At 40.4% G+C, this 22,500-nt stretch overlaps 9 protein-coding genes across 9 annotated transcripts; 5 read left to right on the top strand and 4 right to left on the bottom strand.

The window, feature by feature from the left end:
* Positions 1-1,399: 1,399 nt before the first annotated feature.
* Positions 1,400-2,996, bottom strand: Prdm13 (PR/SET domain 13). The gene is made up of 2 exons (XM_002046113.2): positions 2,441-2,996; positions 1,400-2,373 (listed from the first exon to the last, which is right to left on the bottom strand). The coding sequence occupies exons 1-2, from the start codon at positions 2,988-2,990 to the stop codon at positions 1,586-1,588; spliced, it is 1,338 nt and encodes a 445-aa protein (XP_002046149.1). The 5' UTR covers positions 2,991-2,996; the 3' UTR covers positions 1,400-1,585.
* Positions 2,997-4,608: 1,612 nt separating this feature from the next.
* On the bottom strand, positions 4,609-5,752 carry Cpr65Az (Cuticular protein 65Az). The gene is made up of 2 exons (XM_032435561.2): positions 5,031-5,752; positions 4,609-4,976 (listed from the first exon to the last, which is right to left on the bottom strand). The coding sequence occupies exons 1-2, from the start codon at positions 5,589-5,591 to the stop codon at positions 4,650-4,652; spliced, it is 888 nt and encodes a 295-aa protein (XP_032291452.1). The 5' UTR covers positions 5,592-5,752; the 3' UTR covers positions 4,609-4,649.
* Positions 5,753-8,844: 3,092 nt separating this feature from the next.
* Positions 8,845-9,483, top strand: Cpr65Ay (Cuticular protein 65Ay). Its single transcript, XM_002046111.3, has 3 exons — positions 8,845-8,952; positions 9,027-9,115; positions 9,184-9,483. Exons 1-3 carry the CDS (start codon positions 8,944-8,946, stop codon positions 9,446-9,448), a joined length of 363 nt encoding a protein of 120 aa, XP_002046147.1. The 5' UTR covers positions 8,845-8,943; the 3' UTR covers positions 9,449-9,483.
* A 1,259-nt stretch (positions 9,484-10,742) lies between these two features.
* Positions 10,743-11,422, top strand: LOC6623403 (uncharacterized). Its single transcript, XM_002046110.4, has 2 exons — positions 10,743-10,957; positions 11,016-11,422. Exons 1-2 carry the CDS (start codon positions 10,785-10,787, stop codon positions 11,191-11,193), a joined length of 351 nt encoding a protein of 116 aa, XP_002046146.1. The 5' UTR covers positions 10,743-10,784; the 3' UTR covers positions 11,194-11,422.
* A 3,009-nt stretch (positions 11,423-14,431) lies between these two features.
* On the top strand, positions 14,432-14,909 carry LOC6623443 (larval cuticle protein 65Ag1). The gene is made up of 2 exons (XM_002046109.3): positions 14,432-14,598; positions 14,664-14,909. Exons 1-2 carry the CDS (start codon positions 14,480-14,482, stop codon positions 14,863-14,865), a joined length of 321 nt encoding a protein of 106 aa, XP_002046145.1. The 5' UTR covers positions 14,432-14,479; the 3' UTR covers positions 14,866-14,909.
* Positions 14,910-17,303: 2,394 nt separating this feature from the next.
* Acp65Aa (Adult cuticle protein 65Aa) lies at positions 17,304-18,065 on the top strand. The gene is made up of 2 exons (XM_002046108.4): positions 17,304-17,461; positions 17,569-18,065. The coding sequence occupies exons 1-2, from the start codon at positions 17,450-17,452 to the stop codon at positions 17,872-17,874; spliced, it is 318 nt and encodes a 105-aa protein (XP_002046144.1). The 5' UTR covers positions 17,304-17,449; the 3' UTR covers positions 17,875-18,065.
* LOC6623368 (cuticle protein CP14.6) lies at positions 18,062-18,501 on the bottom strand. The gene has a single exon (XM_002046107.3). The coding sequence runs from the start codon at positions 18,455-18,457 to the stop codon at positions 18,149-18,151; it is 309 nt and encodes a 102-aa protein (XP_002046143.1). The 5' UTR covers positions 18,458-18,501; the 3' UTR covers positions 18,062-18,148.
* A 1,650-nt stretch (positions 18,502-20,151) lies between these two features.
* On the top strand, positions 20,152-20,625 carry LOC6623363 (larval cuticle protein 65Ag1). The gene is made up of 2 exons (XM_002046106.3): positions 20,152-20,318; positions 20,381-20,625. Exons 1-2 carry the CDS (start codon positions 20,200-20,202, stop codon positions 20,577-20,579), a joined length of 318 nt encoding a protein of 105 aa, XP_002046142.1. The 5' UTR covers positions 20,152-20,199; the 3' UTR covers positions 20,580-20,625.
* A 1,428-nt stretch (positions 20,626-22,053) lies between these two features.
* On the bottom strand, positions 22,054-22,448 carry LOC6623395 (larval cuticle protein 65Ab1). The gene has a single exon (XM_002046105.3). It carries the CDS (start codon positions 22,425-22,427, stop codon positions 22,119-22,121), a length of 309 nt encoding a protein of 102 aa, XP_002046141.1. The 5' UTR covers positions 22,428-22,448; the 3' UTR covers positions 22,054-22,118.
* Positions 22,449-22,500: the final 52 nt, after the last annotated feature.

Genomic DNA, 22,500 nt, shown 5'->3' with positions numbered 1-22,500 from the left:
TAACGAGTAGAGACTTCAAAGCCAACACAAACGTATCGTCAAATATCCAAAATAAGTATAAAACAAAATTAGCTAAAACTGGCATACATATATATACATATATATATATATATCGATAACGGTTTAACTATATATAAGTGCTTCAGTGATAAATGTTACACACACCCAAACACACACCCATACACACACCGTATTTGTATTATCATTCATGCTGCTAAGTTTCTGTGCTAGAAAAAAAAAAGGAAAAAAAACAAAAACGAGAAACACAAAAACTACTTGAAACAACCCCCAAGGGACACTCTGGAATAGATATTCCTTGAGGTAGTGCCTTACAATTTAAAATAATTTTGTTTAAACTTTCAAAGACAAAAACAAAAACAACAATGAAATGATATGTACTAGTTCCATTATCGAGAAACCACAATATATAGTTAACTTTATGCTCCGATCTATACTACATACATAACTATATTTAATATTATATACTCTTAACTTACCGTCGCATTTTATTTACCATATATATAGTATATTCTATGTAAATCTTGTATTTTTGACATGTTTTGCTCAACAGTTTTCTACCTGCACATACAACACACACAAACACACACACACACACAAACACACACACACACACATGCATACATACATATATGTATACATAGTTAAGTACGATCTGCTTTGGCACAGCTAAATACATCATGTGATTGATTGCTTTGCTGTACCCCGTCAAATGTCTGAATGCCAAGTGGTAGAGAGAGAGAGAGAGAGAGAGAGAGAGAGAAAGTTAGAGAGTATTCAATTTGAAAATCCTAAATGTATTCATCTATTTATGTACACACTCACATATACATCATTATATGTACATGTGAGCGAGTATTAGCGTTTATTATCGAACAAAAAATTCGATTTGTGCATTATTCGATGAAAATGCACCTTTGATTACGTATTTAAAATTGAATTGAATAAAGCGATTAAACAATTTGATTCATTTAGTGAGTCCTATTTGTATGTATTGTTTCCACATGTTAAATTTGTTGGTATTTTTTAAGCTCTTTATGCCGATTTACAAACATGCAACGGTTATCTATATATTCTTTATATATCTGAATGTATTTATATTTAAATATCGATCGAATCGAATCCCCGCGTTTGAATAATTCTTTCGATATTTTCTAGCTGTCAACGGCTCTTTTTTTTCACCTAAATATTTGGGAATAGACAAATTGATATTTATTATAAATCTTAGCCAAGACAAAATCGGAATTATCCCGATTATTACCCATGTTTTTTATACCAAACGTTGGTTAAGTTTATCATCCCACCTTTCTGCAAATTAAAATAAAACGTATTTTTGAATACTGCCCTTCTTTGCGATTCTCATAACCCTCTAACCCTCTGGGCACTGATTGCTAGTAATTTAAAGTTTGGAATACCATAAAAAACGAATCGTATATTTTATATTTGACTCTGGTTTTGTACAGGATTCAAATCCCAATATAAAATTGACCACATTTCCTCTTCCGATTTTCTGCTCGTCTTATCACAGCCTTAAAGTATAGGTATATAAATAATCTCTGGCCCACCCTCAGCTATGGCTGGACATTCCACCGCCTGTCGCAGCTGTTGTGGCTGTTGTTGTTGCTGTTGTTGTGCTGCTTGTGGCATGTCGCGTCTCCATGTGCCGCTGCAGATCTCTGGCCCGGGCGAGCGTCTTGTGGCAAATCTGGCACTGATAGCCCAGCTCCGGCTCCGGTTCGTCCCCAGCGATATTGCCGCTGGGCTGCGTCTGGAGATGGAGTCGCACGTGCTTGTTGAGATTGCTGGGATCACCGAAGGGACGCAGACAGAACTTGCACTTGAGCGGCTTGAAGCCTGTGTGTGTGCGTATGTGTATCTTGAGGCCATACTTGCGGGAGTAGACCTTGCCGCAGTAAATGCACAGATGACCCTGCTTCGAGGCGCCCATATTGCTGACTATGGCCTCGATCTGGGCGGCCGCGTTCATCGGATGCGCGGACAGCGGTGCGCCCATACCCATGCCGGGCAGGTATGCGGCGAGTGCGCCCGCTGGCGGCGCCTGTGAGGGCAGCGGCAGCGACTGCAAGGCGGCGGCCATGGGTCTAAAGGCAGAAAAGCGGGTGGGCGGCGGCGGCGAACGATTGGGCGAGGCCGACGACGTGGATGAGGTTGCCGGCGTGGGCGACAATGTCATGCTGGTGCTGGGCGCACGTGCCGCCGACTTCAGAGCATAGTGCAAACGCATCCAGAGCAGATCCATAACGCTGCGGCCGCAGCCGAGGGCCAGATGTATCTTGAGCGGATGCGGCGTCTCGAAGGTCAAATGGCACAGGTGGCAGGTGTAGCGATTATTGCCTAATCAAGAAGAAATCTTCAATTAGTTTTGGGAAGAAAGGTTTGACTTCTGTCTGAGTCGACTCACCCTGTATGTTGAGCGGCGTGAGGAAGGGTATGCCCATGAGCAGCACCAGCTCCTCGCCGAACCAGGCCACAATCTCATCCTCGCGCGCCACATCCCGCACCAGACGTATCCGCAACTGTCCCGCATGCAGCTCGAACAGCGCATTGAAGCTGTAAATGTCCTCGGAGAGCTTGATCTGACGCAGCAGCGTCGCGGACAGTGCCAGCTCCCCATTAACCAGGCTGCAGTGGACACGGGCATCGCTGGGCGCCGCCGTGCCCATCGAGCTGAGCAGCGCAGTTGTTGGCACGCCACACGAGCACGTGTCCTTCGGCGTGTACTGGGCCGTATAAACGCCCGGCCGCAAGCTGCTCCGCGCGCGCTTAGCCGGAGCTTGGGCGGAGCTTGTTGTTGCTGCTGTTCCTGTTCCAGTTGTTGTTGTTGCTGTTGTTGTTGTGCCGCCCGGGAGCAGCTGTTCGATGCGAAAGATCATGCTCGTGGCGCGCTTCTGGCCCTGTGCCGCCGTCGTCTCGTCCAGCTCCAGATTATCGAATTGGGCCGTCGTGTGCATCGCTCGCGTTCGTCTACGATTATGCGTTCCAATTGGAACTTGCGCGCTGCTTTTATACTGGCGTGCAGCCTCCCTTGCGTCCTGTTTCGGATTTGTTACGGCTTGCAGTGTCAAAACATTGGCACATTGGCGTCAAGTGCAAGAATTCCCAGCCAGCCTGGGTCTCGTGCCGACACTGCTACGCACTTTGCAACCGTCTCGCTCGCTCGCACCAGCCCGACCGGCCGGGCATCCCTTTTGCCTGGTGTTGGTCCTGGTCCCGGTCCCGGTCCTGGTTGCTGCGCGGCAAGTGCAACATCATGTACTCTGGCGCTAAAGCACTAAGCACCAGGGCTAAGCGGGCCCCTGTAGCAAGTGTGCGTATTCCTTTGCCTAATCCTCTCACACCCGATGCCCGGCTATGCCCGGGCACCCTCGCGTCCTCTTTTTTTGGCTTTTGGGCGAATGTTTTTAATTGAAATTAAACGATCGTTTGTTGTCCTTGTTCCTATTGTTGTTGTTGTTGTTGTTATTGTAATGCCACCATATACAAATCGCATTCGCATCCTCTCTCTCCCCCTTGTGCTGACCCCGCTGCTGCCGACCCTTCCACCCTCATTGATAATGCCTTAATATATTGGTGTGTATCGTTTTACTATTTGTGGTTTAGGGTGGGTCGTGATTTTCGCCAGCCTGAGCGGTCTGCGGGATAAAGCGGGCCGCAGGGTGCACGAAATTCAAAGTTCGATTTTCTGTAGAAGTTCTTACTGAAAACGGAAAGTCGCTTTTATTTAGATAAAATTTTATTTTTTGTGTAGCTCTCGACTGTTGATTTGATTGAGGGATTCATTAGTATGAATAACAAAATAATATAATAATATAAAATAAAAAAGTATAATAAATTATGATATTAGTAATAAATAATATTTTTGAAAACCTATAAGTTCGAAACCCCGGCTAGACTATGGGAAGTTGTAGAGATGAGATGTTCTAAAGTCTGTGCTATTTAAAAAGCAAATTTAACTTTAAATAAATTCTTAAAGAAGCACAAAGTCAAGGGTTCAAGTTTTCGAGAGGAAGCAATACAGAATGTGCATACAAACTCTCCAGTAGGTTAAAATGTTGATCTATGTCTGTAGGCAGTCTGCCTTGCGAGCCTGAGAAGTCGCTACTTCTAATTTATATTTAATTTTAATTCACTGAAAATAAGTTTGGGATACTTTCCGATCGGTCTGATATCAGGCAACTTCTGTCAGCATTCTATATATTCTTTTTATGCATTTACTCAGTGCAAGAACAAGCGCCCCGCATATTGCTTGGGCCCAACTCGCACACATTGCGAGTACGCTTCTGTGCTACGTAAAATATGCTACAACACTTAATGTTTTCATCATTGCAAAGCCAGCAACCCCGCCGCTAATATGAGGCTATGCGATCAACAGGACAACAGGCGAAAAACATGTGTTGCCAGTCACACAGTCACAGACGCGGAGGGTTGCCTTTGCCAGGGGGCAGGGTTGAGCAGCCCTTAAGTAAGGCAGAGGCAAAGACAAAGGCAGGGAAATAGACACCTGGCTCAAGCCAATTTCAGTTTGGTGTTTGCTTGTTTAAAATAAGTGGGCCAAGACCTGTTGTTGAAAGCCGCGTTTATTGCCATTTATTTTTCTTTGCCATTTTTAATTACTTTCTGCGATAGACATAGCCGCCGCCGCCGCCACCTGCTCCGCCTCCTCCTTGGTCATCGCAATCATGACAGCCGCCGCTGGCGGCCAGCTTATCAAGTGCCTCCTGTATCTCGACGGGTATGGGCGGCGGCGTGGGCAGATGATCGCCCTGCGGCTGGAAACCATTCTCGTCCGCAATGTAGGTCAACGAGATGCTCTGACCCTCCGGGCTGCTGTAGGAGAAGGAGCCCTCGGCCACCTGAGCCTCGGCGCCCTCAACACCGGCATTTTTCAAGTAGCCCATCTCCTCGGCCTGTATGCCATTGCCCGTTTCGTATTCATACTGGCAAGGATTGAATAGCTGAGAAGTGCAGAATGTAGAATCCACTTTACTTACCTTGTAGGAGCCATCGGTGTTGACTTTGGATTCAAGCTTGATAATGGGAATGCTTTCACCACCGGAGCCACCAGGTGCACCACCCCCACCACTTGAGGGCGGCAAGTAGTTCTGACTGGGATTAGTCGGTGGCGGTCCATAGCTGTCGCGAGGCGGCGCAGCAGGCGGAGCTGGCGGCTTCCTGGGCGGCGCTCCATAAGTTGGCTTCGGCGCAGGCGCAGCTGGTTGGGGCTTCGGTGCTCCATAACTACTGCTGGGTGGCTTTGGTGCTCCGTAGCTGGTGCTGGGTTGCCGAGGTGCTCCATAGCTGCCGCTGGGTGGTGCAGGCGGTCGTGGGGGCTTGGGAGCTGGTGGACGCGCACTCGGATAACCCGCCGGCTCCGCTGCCACCAGGCTGCCCAAGCCGATGAGCATAAGTATCAATAATGTTCTCCGTACCATTTCGCTTTCTAACTGTTGCGGCTGACCGGTTGACGCTGGCCTTTTATATGGCCAACAATTGCATTTGACCACAACCTGTTGCACCCGGGGGTCAGTCACGTGCGTGGACACAAATTGCATTTGAAAATGAAAACCGAAAACTGGGCCAATGCGAATACACTGCTCGAAATTGCAGAGAGCATTTGTGGCGTGAAAATATATTTAAAAGAAAATCACAAAATTGTGATTGTAGCCTTGTCCGAATATTGTAAATATCGCCCTACTATGCGATTCTCATGAATTCAAGTAAGGCTGATAAGTTTTCAATCTCTGACAATAAGGGCTGGGGGTGGAATATTTTGACTTATGCATATATATACGATATTTTGGGATACTATTTTTATATGAATTTTGACCAAAAATAATGTTGCCAGATTTAGATGCCAAATTGGCCTAGAGGCCAAGAGATGAAAAAAGAGCCAAAACTCGTTAAAATCTGATGAGATTTCAGCAAGTAAGGAGGTTGGGATATGTGTATATATGTATGCATGTATGCATTTATACATGAAATTAAATTTCCGTTGTGCAGCCAATAAAAATAATAAAATAAAATAAAAATTTAAATGCCTTACTATGCGATTCTCATGATTTCACATAAGGCTGGCAGGTTTTCATGCTCTTGTTACAAGTTGCGGGGCTTATTTTTACTCAAATTCTTATTTAAATTTGCTGTATTGCTTATTCCTGCTCTTACTCAACCTAATTACCTCTTTCTTCTTTTTTCTTCCAGGAAAATTGTTGGATGACTGTGGCTGTGTATTTTTGGGTAAGTCCACAAACACATTTTTATATATTATATAATCTTCTACTCAAAAAAATTAAAATTAAGTATAATACTCAAATGAGTATCTGACAATCCAGAAGTCCTCTAGACACTTTACCTTTTTTTTTTTTTGAAGCTAGCTTCTTATCTAAGATGTAGTTTGTGTTACACAAAAATTACAACCCAATTGCTAATTCCAACAAATGATAAAATTCTAATAAATCGAGTTCACAATCCGGACTAGAACTGCAAAATCTTACTGTTCCGCAACTAATCGCTAAAAACAACAAAACCGGCCAGGCCGCAAACAAAACTTTTAATTCAAAGGCAATATTCCGCAAGAGACAGGGTGTGGCAGAGGAGGGGGGCGGGGTGCAGTTAAGGATCAGGCACGGCACAGGCAACACCTGCAGCAGCAACCCCGTGTGTGTGTGTCTGCGCGCACTCATCTAATGCACTTTGCCTGTCCTTGCCCAAAAAAAAAAAAAAAAGAAAGGGGGCTGCTAAGCCCCTGGCGAACAGTGCGGAGTGGTCGGCTTTAGTCAATCGTCTATTAACTTTTTGCCGCCCGGACCACCTTCATCATTTGCCAGCTCAACTTGTGCCGGCTCCGGCTCTGTGATGCCGCTAATATTGTCAGGGTGTGGCGGTCGTCCTGGCATTGAGCCGAGCCTAGCTAATGGCAATGTTGTTGCCAGCTTGTTCTGCTTGTAATGTGCTGGCGCGCAGCTGACGGTTTCCCAGGCTCTGTGGATTTTTGAACCTGTTCGCCAGCGTCAGCTGTTGCCAGTTGCTGCCAAGCAACCACCGAGCAATCAATCCTGGCAATCCAGGCAATCCAAGCCAATCCACCAACTAACCACCACGCACCCGTTTGGCTGGCTCGCACCAAACGCTGCACCGGCTGCCTAAACCAACAATTGTCGCTGCCCGCCTCACCGCCCCTCGATTTTGCCGATATCCATCTCCGCATCCGGTGGTCATTTCGCCACGCACCCATTGCGCATATTTCGCGCCCGCATTTGCCAAACCCACAATACGAAAATCTCAAATTCATAAAGTGCATTTTGACAGAGCGCAACGATCTAATTGCGATTCCTGTCGCTTGTCGACCGCCGAATTAGCCGTAGTCCTTTTGGCTTGGGGTTCTTCAGCCTCAGCCCGGCCCGATTAAGTTCTTCAGCACGCCTAAATAAACATTTAGATGCAGACTCTTTGATAAATTATCCGCAGCCCACATTGACAGCCCGAATAGATGTGCATGTGTTTCTCAATCACGGGAGCCGTAGCAACTGTTGACTATGCTAGTTTCACTAAGCGGGGTTCATCAAAATTTAACTAAAACGAGAAAGTAAGCATATCTTCGGTAAGACGAAGATAAAATACCCTTATGGACTTATGGTCTTGCAGATGTCTGGAAATAGTAAAGCTCTTATATGCTGTTATAAATAGTTTTAAATAGAATATCGTACAGAAACTGCTTGTCGACCGATCGTTTCTATGGCAGCTATATGATATAGTTGTATAATATGACATATGTGCTTCCTGCAAGAGAAAGACGGATATGTATATATTATGGGATCATAGGTGTGTCCTTCTATGCGTTATACATTCAATGGCAAAATTGTAATACCCTCTGCAAGGGTATAATAAAAGTATTATTGTCCTTCTTTGCGATTCTCATCAATTCAAATAAGGCCCGTCTCTCTGGACACAGATTTTGTACTGTTTATTAAAGGTATGGAATTACCGAAACAATATATATATATATATATATGATTAAAATTAATTTCTAGCCATAAGTATGGAGTTAAAAGAGACAACGGAAATACACTTTAAAAAGCTATGTTTTTGTAAAGAAGGAAGCTGTGCATAGGGTATCTTCTAGTCAGGCAACTCTTAACATTTTTTAGAGGCCGTTCTATACTAATTTCGATAGAGACAATTCTTAGATTTTTAGCTTTTGATTTTTCTAGTCTTATGTATTAAATTCTTAAGTCGACCCTCGTTTTGTTGAACCTGAATAAAAAAATATAAATAATTATTGAAAAATACTATTTCGGCTTCAAAGATTGTATTGTACATGGAAAAAATATATGCGTATATTTTCACAAGAAAGAAAAGAAACAAGATAAAAAATGTTTAAACAAAAACATTTTAAATGCAGAATCTGGTTTCTGTTTAATATCATTTTCAAGGCTTCAAAAGTTGATTGGGCTTAGATAATATTGCACCATCTATTAAATTTAGAATTTGAGTTAAAGAACAAAAAGAATGTTTTAATACTTGTGCAAAATTTATTGATTTTATAGAGATGATTTAATTTAAAGTTTAAATACAACAAGAACACGCTTCAAATGTTGTAGTTAGCTTTCTTCACATGTTGTTGTTGTGGTTTTTTTTTTCTGTTTCTGGCTCCGGCTTAGAACAAAAGTTGGGCCATAAACTATGACGCAATCTACGGTTTGACTAAGGCTGGCTGGCCGCTCAGATATTTGTTTTGGTTATCTTTTAGACTTATTTCGGCTGATTTGCTCATCTGAGCCGCTGGCAAAGCCCATCTGGCTTTAGTTGTCATCAAGAAACGCAGACGAGCAGAGGCTAAGCATTAGAAATAGCTCTTAAAATTATTAAAGTAATTAAATATAATTATAATTAAATACAAGTGCAATGAAATTGGTAAGTAAATAAAATTATTAAATTGTGCTTTATTTTTTGTAGCTATTAATTATTATTGATTTGTTCGTGTACAGTTGCCGCTCGGTTTGTTGCTGCTGTCGCTGGCTTTGGCTGCGGCTGTGCCTGTGGAGGATGAGGAACGTGATGAGGAGCTGCATTTTGGGTAAGCTGCACAGATTATATACCCAATATAGCAGCATATTCCTAATATATAGAGCTACTGCTGCCCAGCTTTCAGACAGAGAACGGCTATCAGCGCTCGGAGGATATTACCTACAAGGTCAAAGTGAATCCCGATCTGGAGACAACTGAGCAGCCAAATGGCGAGCAAACCCAAAAGCCTGTGGAATATCGTGGCGGATATAGCTTTATATCAGCGGACGGCTATGAGTACAAGGTGCTCTATAAGGCGAACAAGAACGGCTTTCAGCCCTATGTGACGGCGCACAAGGTGAAAACGGCGCAGGATAAAGCTGAGATAATACTTAAAACTTAATTGTGATCAATTTAAAATAAAAGCATGATAATTAGTCGTAAATCTATATATGTATATAGAGGAGTTTTACTTGACTGGATGATCGGTAATCAGCGCATACTTTAAATTGTAAGCTATAAAGCTGACATTTTAACGGAGGCTTGTCTTTGGATCGAATAATATGAGTTAAGATCAAGTGTTCGGTTGTCAAAATCGTTATTGAGTATCAAAAATTACGTCGATATAATTATATTTTTTACATCATGAGCCCGTTTGCCTTAGGTGTCTCAGCGTTGAACTAGTAAGCGAAAAATCGGCTGTCCAAATTCAGCAGCAATTCATAATTGTGTTACCACTCACAACAAAAAAAGCAATAATAAATAGAAAGATAATAAGACAAGGAAATGGAAAATGAATGTCTTTTAACAATAATAATACTCATTCAATTAGGTTCTTCCTTAATTGTTTTTTTTTTTTTTTTTTTGTTAACTATTGATGGGACAGCTGGAACAAGAATTGCTTTAATATACCCTATTTATTAGATTGCATTTTTACACGGTATTAGAAGCGCGACTTAAAAGCTCGCAATTTGTGGTTGTGGAAAAAGCTAAGCGTAAAGCTTTAAGCATCGCTAAGAGAGCATTTGCTTAATGAATCTGTGATTGGTAAGCTGTTGTCATTGTAGCGGGCATATTGGCTAGGTGAACCTGTTTGTAACTATTGTTTTGGAAAAATATATATGTACCTACAACTCTTCTATATAAATATGTCACATAAAATTCCAATAAATACAATAGCGTATTTTAAGCGCATTAAAGCTTTTACAAAGCTTTCCAAGCACATGCATTTTTCGCATTTATGATCAGCGCGAACTCTGCGCTTTGTTAGGGCATTTGGTGCTTGGGTTAAGCTTAGTTTTTTTGTGTTTTGTTTATGAATGGTTTGTGCTTTGTTTTTGTACAACATGTAAACCCCCCGCATTGCTTATGTGAGGGCATTGAGAGCGTCGGAAAAGCTTTTCTTTGATGTGTTATGTTTTTTAAATGGTTTTTTAACTCAACATGCAGAGTTTGTATGTGATGTATGTTGGCTTTTTGTGAATTTGTTGCTGTTCGTCTTTTGTTTGGTTTTTTCTTTGGCTGCTTTCCTTATGCAAATACAAAAGTAAACTGGACGGCAATGGATGAAGCAATCGTGTTACCAGCACCTCCGGGCTTACTCAGCGCTTTTTTTTTTTTGGCTTTTGGCGTTTGGCCTCGCGTGGCGCATAATGTATGCCCCACGATGATGAGCACCGTTTGGCTTCAATTCACAGCCAGCTGTGAGGGCCGACGGTTGCACCTGTCTGTGGAACACGATGTCAATTATAAGCAGGTGTCTGCTGCTGCTGCTGCTCGCCAGTGTTCTCTGTGGCACAGAGAACGGCGCCAACGCTTCATATGCACCTGGCACCGTGCTGGACATTCAGCTGGGCGATGTGATTATCGAGCAGTTTAGCTATATACCCACGCGTCAGGGCTACGAGTTCGGGTAAGCTGTAGATCTAGACGAAAGTGGAAAGTGTTCTCTGAATTCTGAACTCTTTCAGTTATACACTGCCCAATGGCACACATCGCGATGAGGTGGGCGAGCTGATCAACGATCGCTCCACGCCCGAGGATATACAGAATGCCAACAATTTTCAGAGGAACGCTCGACCCTCGCGTCGTCCGGGTCTCAAGAATCGCAAATTGTCACCGAAATCTCTCTCATCACTGGCTGGCTGAGCTTCTCACCTATTTTTTAGACTTAGCTCAAGGCTAGACTTTGAGGTTTTCCCAGTTTTAGGCAAGTTTGTGTTAATGTTTGTTCTACGTATTAGTTAAGGTGCTTTTTCTATGGTTTCCGAATCGACTTAAATTAAAACTACAAAATGCAATTCAATAAAATATTGAAAGACGATAAACAAAAATGTGCTAGTGTCAATATCTAAAGTAAATCAAGTGCGGATTGTAGTTGGATAATATTTTATTCGAGAAGATCTGTTTACTGAGATAAAAAGTAGACTTTGGTTGTCATTTGGTTAATAAAAATTAATCATCAAAAGAAAAAAATATAAACAAAACAGTTCGAACAACTGATCATAATCCAACTGAAAGCCAACTGGTTAAAAAATGCTTGAGTGAAGTGACTCTTCAAAAATATTTTAAATATATAATTTATCTGTCATATTATTTAGAACCTAATCGGCTTTAATTTACGTGTGTGGCTAAAAGAGTCCGGAAGCAATTAAGAGTTTAGTTGACTTGTCAAACCAAACCAAACAAAATTAATAATTGTAAGTTTGAGTTTAAATGAACTGCGCGTCCAGCACTAATATCTAATATCATACGATTAGACTCGTAAAAATATAAATCGATAAATTAGGAGATTAAAAGATTTGAAAATATTTGATCAACGTGATTTATGTAAGTTATTATTATTTACAAAAATAATAATAATATGATGTAGATTGTTTGTTTGATCCGGGCGACGCCGGGTATTTTTTCTTTTTTGTATTTACAAACATATTATTTTTACGTAAAAACAATCACGGCTTGGCGTCAAGTTATCCCATACTTTGGCGCTGAGCATGATATTCGCATACTTTTTGCTGCATACTCTTGTGCTTGGCATTAAAGCTTATAATTTTTATTGAATTCTTTAAGATTTTTGAACGAAGATTTCTACATTAAATGTGTAGGCACAACCGCAGATTAAATATTTGGAAAATTTGTTATTAAAAAATTCTTATTATTTAGGATTCTATCAGCATTAATTGGATGACAAAAGGCAAGCCTGCTCCTTGATCCTGACTGCTTAAAGAATGTTCGTTTTTTTATAAAACGTTTTATATTAGCAGAACACAAGCTTCTTTTGGATCTGATGTCCAGGTTGTTTGTTAAATTATTTGGTTGAATGCTGAAATTAATTTAAATGCCAAACGATAGTTCTGCTTGCTGGAATTATAACTATAATATGACTATAAATAAAGTGTAGCTTTTACACTCCAGGATCGCCAGGAACAGAACTATCGATTCGCAATCAAATACTTTGGGTTCAAATAGTGATCTGATGACCCTCGGAATAGCAGGACAACTTGAATGTTTAATAGGATTTAATAAATTGGTAGGATTTAATGGAATTGTTATCTTGTAATCCCCGATTTGTGTTCAAAATGACGACACAATAAATTAATTAAATCGATATTTTTTGAAATCGATTTTTATTGAAATTTATTTAATTGATACTTTTCTCCTTTTATCTCTTTCTATCGATAGAACATCTATGTTATCGATATTTATTGAAATCCCTCCTTTTCGATATTTTTTGAAAACTATTATTATCGATATTTATTGAATATGTCTCTGAATCGATATTTCATCAAATCTGCTTTTATTGATATTTCTTAAAATTTCTTTTCATTGATGTATATCTAGCGATTATTTGACTATTAAATTATTATGGGATGTCTGATAGACCAAGATATCTAGATGAACTCTAGATTGGAATATATATATACATGCGAGTCTCACCGATAGCCACTTTTTCGTCCTGCCCAAATTTGACTCTGACTAAAAGTATGCACTTAACGTAGACATTGAATTCGTTTCCAAAAATCTAAAACGAATTACTAATTCGCAGGCTCCTGCGACGACTGCTTCATAAGTCTCAAGTTAATTGAATTATTTTCTGTTGTATTTGCACATGTTGCGTTACTGCGGTTAAGCAATTAAAAAAACCCATAAGGCTCTGTCGATGGCAGCGTGACATTTACATATTGAAATTGCAATACGCACACTTGCTATGTAAATAAACCAATTGACTCGTGCTAGAACGAAGGCAGCGAAGAGTCTGGGGGAGTGTGGGGCGAAAAAAAAAAAAAACTTGGCTTTAAGACATTGCCATTAACGCGCAAGTGCTAATTTAACTGGCCCCTCAAAGACGAGCTGATGCCAAAGCCATACTAAAATAAGAAGTTAAACCGAAAGAAAACCCGAAAGAATTACTGCCTTCGAGAGGCCGAATACTAAGTACTCTACTTAAGTGAGGAATTGGGGTTCTGTGAAGGGAATTGTGAAACGTGCAGAGTTAATTGAAGGTGTCTTGGAAATACCAAAAATACCAAGTATACAGATAATGTGGTCCGACATAGGGACTATAGAGATAGATTTATGTAAAGTTAATTGAGGATAGCTCTAGGACTGAGAGACTAGTTGGCTTAGAAACGAACAGACAGAGGAATCTGGGTATATTGACCCAACTGTTGACTCTTAAAGACATCTTCTTCCATGCGTTACACATGTCATAAGCAAATCTCAATACCCTCTACAAGCGTATAAAAAGATGTCGCCGAACACTCGAAGAACCGGTAGCCCCAACTCTTCGTCTGTCTGACAGTCTGCCCGCCTGGCCGTCTGTCAGAGTCTGGCCAAGATCTGGCAGTGCGTGCGTGCGGGTTGCCAACCAGATAATCAGACGGTGGCGCTGACCTTGAAGATGCGAGCATCTTAATCTTAAGTCTGAAGACGCAACTCGGTATCTCTGTCTGAAAAGGGACAGTGAAGTTCAGATCGAAAGCGGAGACAGGCATAAATATATGTATGTAGAACGCGACGATTATGTAACTTAGTTGCGGCAGAGCTATAAGAATTTGGAAATTTGCCAAACATATAAAGAGAATGTCGAATGAGTTTAATAGCGCTGGATCTGAATCCAGACAAGCGACGCCTTCAATTTGCATAAGCATAAAATGTTCGTATTTGGAATATGCTGACGTCTTTGCGCACAATATATATAGATATATATATATATATGTATACTTATGTATATGTATAATTTAATTTGAAGCAGCGATATATGCATTTTAAATTTAAGTTGTGAATTTTCGGTCATCTTTAGCATTAAACTAGTTTTGCGCTTTTGTTGTCCACATAAAGCGACCATCTGTTTTTTGCTATAAATACGCACACGTTCAGCCCTAAAAAGCATAGTTACCTTTGATATCTCAAACGCACTACACAATATCTAAACATGAAGTTCCTCATCGCCTTCGTCGCCCTTTTCGCCCTGGCCCTGGCAGCGCCACCACAGAATGAAGTTGGAGTAGTGCGTCAAGAATCAGATGTTAGTCCAACTGGCTTCAAATATGCGTAAGTTTTCACAGTCTCCACAGTCATCTCGTCATCTCGCTGATCCTTTAATTTCTCTACTGCAGCCTGGAGCAGACTGATGGTAGCAAGGCTGAGGCCGAGGGTCAGCTGAAGAATTTCGATAAAGAGGAGGCCGCTGTTGTCGTCAGGGGCTCATTCTCCTACGTTGCCCCCGATGATGGTCAGACCTACTCCATCAGCTACATCGCCGATGAGAACGGTTACCAGCCCCAGGGCGCTCATCTGCCCGTTGCCCCCGTTGCCTAAGAAGCGATATTAAATATTAAATAAATTGTTTTCCAAAAAAAAAATTACCATTTGCATTTCTATATGTTAGCCATATTTGATTGTTATCAATTCAGCTACATCACAAGCAATCAAAAGGACATGTCTCGAGGAGTCTGTCTTAGGTCTAACTCAATAGACTTATTATCTGATTATTATCAACTTAGTTAAAACACAGGAGACATTAAGCCAAAAACAAATACTTCACCGAAGTACTTGGCCTAAATCAGAAAACTCTGTGACCTTATTCAGAAAACTCTGTAGCTATACGAACTGAATCTGACGTCTTTTTGAGTATATTAGTAGAAAAGTGAATGAAGCATTGTCGAAATATTAAGAGAGAGAGAGAGAGAGAGAGAGAGAGAAAAATTGTGAAAGAGAGAGACACACACACGCACTCATGCACCTTCACTGTGCATATGAAATTTCCTCTTCACAAAATTCGGTGCTTAAAGTCTGATTCTATAAAGAACTTGGCTTTTCTTATATATGGGCATACAAAGTGTGCTTCTACGTTGCTTAACCCTTACATTTTTCAATATTTTCTTTTTGGGAAAAGTGAAATTATTCAAATCTGTACATATCATACGAAAATCTACATACGAAATTGGGTATATCTAGTTCTTATGACACTATGCCACAGTGTTTTTTTTTTTTTCAAAGAAGATGTCGATCAAATTATATATGCTTTACGAAAATATATATTTCAATTATAAAGCGTCTGCCAACGAACAGACGGAACAAGAATATATATTTATATATATATATATACACATAAATGGGTTCGAGGTTGCTTCCTTCTGCCTGTAACATACGCTTGCACAAAAGCATTATACCCGTTAACAATTTAGTTTTGGGTTCAGGGTATACAAATTTGCAAAATTGCGAAGTTCTTGAACATTTTTTCTGGATATCGTTAAGAAGCAGAAGGTCGTTTAGTATACTTCGAAACTAGTCTTTTTATAACTTGCGGCTTGTGTATATGTTTTAAGTGTTAACTTAAGCACAAGTTGGTAATTAAAAATTAAGAAGACATTCTGAATACGAAACACAATAATGCAGGAAGTAAACTATTTAAAAATTAACTGTCTTATAAAGAGTTAATATGCCAGCTAGTACCGACTAGCTTAATTCAATCATAATTTTACTGCAATTGCAGTCTGTGTAAATGGATGATTGTATTGTGGTCAATGTCAGCTGGAGAATGTCCTGTGCATACACTTAAATGGCTGCCAAAAATTTTGGATATTGGGAAAAGGTCGCCTTAGTTGGCCAAAAACTCGATTGACTGGCTTGCCAATTTGTAGCTGCTTCTTCTGCTGCTGATGCTGCAGCTTCTTTGGCCAGTTGTAGCGGTCAACAAAGGTGGAATAAATTGGAAAAGACAAAAACCAAATGAAGATACGCAAGATGCTGAATACGTGAATAGGTGTATATGGTGAGATCCGCTGCAGTTGCCAGAGACATCAATCGAAGCTGGCTGCAAAGGCCGTTGCATATGTCAAGAGTCAAGCACGTTGCCGGTTTTTCCGATTACCAGTGGACCATACAATCATGCACAGCAGAGCATATAAGTAGAATTATTTCGGACTTGATATGAACTTGCGGCCCTCTGTTAACTGTTGGCCAGCTGCCAGTTAAACAGTTAAGCTGCAACAGCCTCGGCTAAATGCTGATGGGTCAGCAGCTCGACTAAAATTATTAAACACTAAAACACATTGAATATCTAGGTACTTGGGCAATAAACCATCAGCTAGTATGGTGTTTACATATTGTACAAAAGACAAACTATTTACGCATTCATTAAACTGACATTCGGCTACTTAAAGACTACTTCAAAACGAATGCCAGATACACTTTCAGCTTGTGAATTGATTGCTGCATTTTTACACATTTTCTTGCACTTTTTTCCATTAATTCGACAAAGTTCAATGTGATTTATAATAGTTTTTATTTCTAAATAAATAAGAACATTCTTTGGAACTTCTATTGACTCGATGTCTGTCTTGGATGGAAAGGTTTTTGATTTTCATTTTATTTTTAAAGGACTTTAGAATTTATTTTATTTTATTTAATGTATAACAACCAATTTATTGTATTCTCTTTAAATTGACAATTCCCGAGGGAAGTCTAAATCGTGGACTTTTATTAACCTTGACGCATTTGCCTTTCCAGCTCAATCCCTTCATTAGAAGGAAAGTATTGTTATCATAAAATTTGTGCATTTGAATGCAATTTGGCCAAGTGCATCGAATAGTTATTAAGCCAGAATGGGCATTTGGTAATGTCGCCGTCAAAGATTCGCTTTAAATGTTACTTGTCGCAGCGACTTTGAGGCTGGCGGCTATTGGTGAACTGTTGGTAAATTAAATACATTACCGGACGACCGCGAGAGCTGTGTGTCTATGTGTCTATGTGCTTCTGCCGCACAATTGTGCAAAATTTATGACGTTGGCAAAATCTGCGAATGCGGGGTATAAAAATGCAGCGAAGATGCGGCATTGGCAACATTGGACGCTCGATTGTCTCAACGGACAGAACGTAAACACACGAAACGCTCAACAAGATGATGAAAATGGTAAATGGATAACCGATCACCGATAAATGATAAGCGAACACCGATAAACGATGACCGATAACCCGTCAAGAATCAGCTGTTAATTATTTCATTGTATCCTTGAACAGATGCTAGTCGTTGGTTTGCTGCTGCTGGCCGCCGCCTGCTGCACGGCTCGACCCCAGGGCGATGTGGAGGTGGTCGAATACGAGTCGGATAACATTGGCATCGGCGGCTACAAGTTCAGCTATAAGCTCAGCGATGGCACCACACGCACCGAGGAGGCGGTCGTAAACAATGCGGGCACCGAGAACGAATCCTTGTCCGTGCGCGGATCCGTCAGCTGGGTGGCGCCCGATGGACAGACCTATACCATTAACTTTGTCGCCGATGAGAATGGATTCCAGCCGGAGGGTGCGCACATACCCAAGTAATACACACACAAACTGGATAACCGATGGATAAGCTCATTATTTGTTTAGTCTCTAAGTTGGTTGTGCTGTGCATCAGTCAGTCCATCATTCCGTCAGTCAGTTAGTCAGTCAGTCAGTCAGTCAGTCAGTGAGTGCAGTTAGTGTCGTGCTTTGTAATTGTTAATCGCATTAAAATTGAATTTTGATATGTACTTTTTGGACTTTTCTCAAAGGCTTCACATTTATTATATAAACTAATTAACAGGCTTTCACTTAAGCTAATTACCACGCCCCTCTAGGCGCGAGGTATATGGGCGCCTTCCGGCTGAAAGCCGTTCTCATCGGCCACATAGCTGACGGAGTAGGTGACGCCGTCATCGCCCACATAGGAGAAGGCGCCCTTGACGGCGAGTGCCTCATTGTCGGTGCCAGGATTCTTCAGGATGCCCTCTTCGGTGCGCTTGGTGCCATCGCTGGTCTCCAGCTCCAGTTTGTAGCCATCGGGCTGCACATCCGACGATTGGGACACAATTGTCGCATCATTCGCGGGCGCAGCTGCGCTCAGAGCCAGACAGAGGCAGAGGAAGACCACGGCGCACTTCATGTTCCTATTGATGTCTTTTCTTGATCGGCTGCCGAAAATAATTTGCGCTCTTGGCCATACGAGTTGGCTTTTATACGCACAGCTGCTGGCATAACCAAAAGGCGTCAACAGCAGCTAATAAATACAATTAGCACATTATTTGTTTATACATAATTATTTTCTGATACCCTAGACCCCATTCAAGCTGACTGAAAAGGGTATCATGTTGTTCGCAGAAATGTTTTCTATATGTAAAAGGCGACATATACTATATATAACTTTAATCAGGAAATATAGACGAGTAGAGTCGTTGATCTTATCTCGTAGCATTATGAAAGCTAGACTCAACATATTTGGTTTGTGGTTCCTAGTATTTTTGAATACTTCTCTGCGTTCTACCTAAAAATGAAAAAGGATGCCTTTGTGGGGGCAACGTTTTCGACTTTGAGAATTCTTGAGAATTTCATAAGGATCGTACAATAAACACCCGAGTTCTTTGAGAACATATTTTCCATAGTTTGAAACTAAGCGAAGAGAAAGTACAACCGCCGTACGAACTTCTCACAGCAGCTAAACGTCGAAGATCAAGGGTATCTTCTTGTTGGGCTATTCCTAGACAACTCCCTTACTTGCTTTTATTTCTGTTTTTTCCTACATGGGCTTGTGCATATCTGTGTTGAGGCCGACATGTGTTAATTGTCGCCCCTGTAAGCTATGAGGAGCGCACACCAAATCTAAAAAGAGCGAACAAATAATTGGAATTCAAACAAAAGGCGCGAGTAGAGTCGACTTTGCTCAACCAAAAGATGCGCTGTACATTGAACGGGCGTACAGCAAATGGAAATTGAAACTTGTCTGTAATTACATTTTGTAGTCTTTTTTGAAGGTTAGAACCAATCCGTTTCCGGTTCAATTCAATTTCGATTCGAACTAGAACATTTTGAATATATTTTATTCTAATTCTTTTTGCGGCCTTGTCTGTAATAAGAAAAAGTCGAATGCTTGCACAAATTTCGAAGCAGAAACAATATTAAAGAAAAAATAAATTCCACATGCAAATTTATAAAAATTATATGTCCATGTATAAGTATTTTCCTTACTACTCAAATAAATTATAATTTAAGCGAGCAACAAGTTTGGCTGGAAAATAGTTTTAATTAACTTTGCAAATTTTTGCATACGTTGCCTAGATCACGTTTTTTTTTATTTTTTATATCTATTTTATTTTTTTTACAATTATGAATTCCCTTCTATCGAATTTGGAAATAATCAAGTAAAACATGTTGCTCTATAAATAGTAGAAAATTGTAAAGCTTTGCATCTGGTTTCGTGAATATCTTACATGCCCTGCGAAAGGCGCTAAAAGATTTACAAAAATACAGAAATAAATAGATATATGCCGTATAAGTATATCGTCTGTTTCCATTCTTGTTTAAATTTGCATGTTTGCCATGTAGGCCCGCTTAACGGCGAGACATCCATTTATAGGCCGACTTGAATACATAGTCATATAGTTTATTTCAAGTTTAAATTAATATTCATTTCGCTACTAAATCAATTGTTACGATTTTAAGTTTACCAAGTTGTACGTATATATTAAACTAGTTTGTCAGCATTTTTTTTTTTTTTTTTTTTTTTGGGTAGAGTATTGTTTTTGTTATGCTTAATGGAACCCCTCAAGATCCACTATAAATACGCAGACAAGCGGCTCGATAAAGCATAGTTACCTTTGAAGCCTCAAACGCGCTACACAATATCTAAACATGAAGTTCCTCATTGTCTTCGTCGCCCTCTTCGCCCTGGCCCTGGCTGCGCCACCACAGAGTGATGTCCAAATTGTGCGTCAGGACTCAGATGTCCAGCCTGACAGCTACAAATATGGGTAAGAAATACGAACATTGGGAGCTTCAAGTCTTTGCTGATCCTTTGCCTTCACAACTACAGTGTGGAGACATCCGATGGCACCAACAAAAACGAAGAGGGTCAGCTGAAGAACATTGGCACAGAACAAGAGGCTATTTCCGTTAAGGGCTCATTCTCCTTCGTTGCCGATGATGGTCAGACCTACCAGGTCAACTACATCGCCGACGAGAACGGTTTCCAGCCCCAGGGCGCTCATCTGCCCGTCGCCCCCGTTGCCTAAGAAGCAATGTTAAATTTTAAATAAATTGATTGTTTTCCTGAAAAAATGATGCTTTAAGTTTTTTGAGTTTACAGATAAGGAAGGTCTTTTAGATAATTGAAAACATTGTCAAGCAGTACGAGTAAAAGCTGTCTACACAAATATTCCAGCTTCCCTCTATGCTTATGCTGCGGCTTTGCTTCCCTTTCTTTATGACATTGGTGCGTCATAAACATGATATTAAAATACATGTACATTTCTAAGCCCAAAACAATACCTAACAAAATATTATTTAAATGGTATTCAGTAAGTTTCGTATTCTGGTTTATCGCAAATTTTGTATATCTAACTTTTGTTTCTGTCTTTTGTATCTATGGAAGTTTATGCTATTCATTCGCATGTATATTCAAATGTAGATACTGCGTCGTTTTTTTTGTAGAAGGTCCATAAATTCTTTCGTTGGAATAAGGCCAGCCAGACCTAAGGCATTTCTCTATTTATTAAATGTATTTTTATATGTGATATAATGTCGATTTTCCCGATTTTCATGAGATTTATCTGGATTCTTTTTATGCTCGGTCAGTGGCAAAGAATTCCTTTAGGAGAAGACATTTTATTTATTTTTATCAATGATATTCCTTCGGGTAAGAATGCTTCGGGTATCCCTCGTCGGACGCTGCCAGCTTGTGACCTTTAACTTGATATAGTTAAGACTATTATAGCATAACATAATTTGGTTTCTTATTGTGGAAGAAAGAAATATCCTCTACCTTAAGCTTATATATATAATATATATTCTATTTTAGTCTTATTCCCACTCTCCCTACACTCCCATCTCTATAACTAAGAGAACTACTTATCAAGTTCTCCAGTGACATCAGTTATGATTTCACTGTTGCAAAACGCTGAATTATAAATTTTAGTGTGATTCGGAAATCGAATAAAATACTAAAATAATCTGTAAGTCAGCTTTGAATCAAACATAAACCAACATAAAAACTGCGCGCTATTGGAATCATTTATGCTGTTTTTTTTCTCAGTTTAAAGAATGCATTGTTAAATAAAGTCTATGTCTCTTATCTGATCGTAAGAAAATTAAAAGGTCTTCTTTTCAAGCCAAGATATCTTGACCTTGCTCCTTATATTTAAGCGTAATTTGATCAATATCGATCCACTATATCATATAGGAAATGGAACGATTTTTTGACTGAAAAACTGTTTTGTTTTCAAGCTATCGTAATTCCATTTGGGATTTACGAGTTCCTAGCATGGTCAACACACGTAAGCAAAATATTATATATATATAATATTATATATATCATACATCTATAGAAAGAATGTTCAGTTTTTCAAAGATATCTTCAGCAAACTGATCAAATACGAGTTTTATAATGCATTTGAGAGCTTAGACTCTTGCAGGGTATTTAGTCTTTCTCTTGCCTAACTAGTTGGGAAGGCAGCGAAGTAGAGGTATTCAAAGGGGGTTGACCGACTGCATTAACCCATTAGATTTATTTGAGTTGTAAAACGGATTTATTTTCGATATTTTATTGAATTGATTTAATAATCAGCCTTTGGGATATGGGCGCCTTCGGGCTGGAAACCGTTCTCGTCGGCCACATAGTTGACGGTGTACTTGACGCCATCGGGGCCAATGTGCTCGTACGAGCCCTTGACGGCGATTGACTCGTGATCGCTGCCGGGATTGATGAGGACACCGCTCTGCTGGGCGTTGGCTCCATCGCTGGTTTCTGAGTTGAAGGACCACTTTTCTGGCTCAACATCCAAACGCTGATCCTTGATCACAACGTCGTTGGGCGCGGCGCAGGCCAGGGCGAAGAAGGCGGCGAACAGGATAATGAACTTCATGTTGCGGTGTTCCTTGTTGTAGACTCAACAACTGTTTGATATTCCACTGCAGCGTTGCTGCGCTTTTTATAGT

This window comes from Drosophila virilis, chromosome 3 (genome assembly GCF_030788295.1).
Source record: "Drosophila virilis strain 15010-1051.87 chromosome 3, Dvir_AGI_RSII-ME, whole genome shotgun sequence".
Taxonomy (NCBI): domain Eukaryota; kingdom Metazoa; phylum Arthropoda; class Insecta; order Diptera; family Drosophilidae; genus Drosophila; species Drosophila virilis.
The sequence above is the reverse complement of the archived record's forward strand: the minus strand, read 5'-3'. Positions and strand labels throughout refer to the sequence as shown.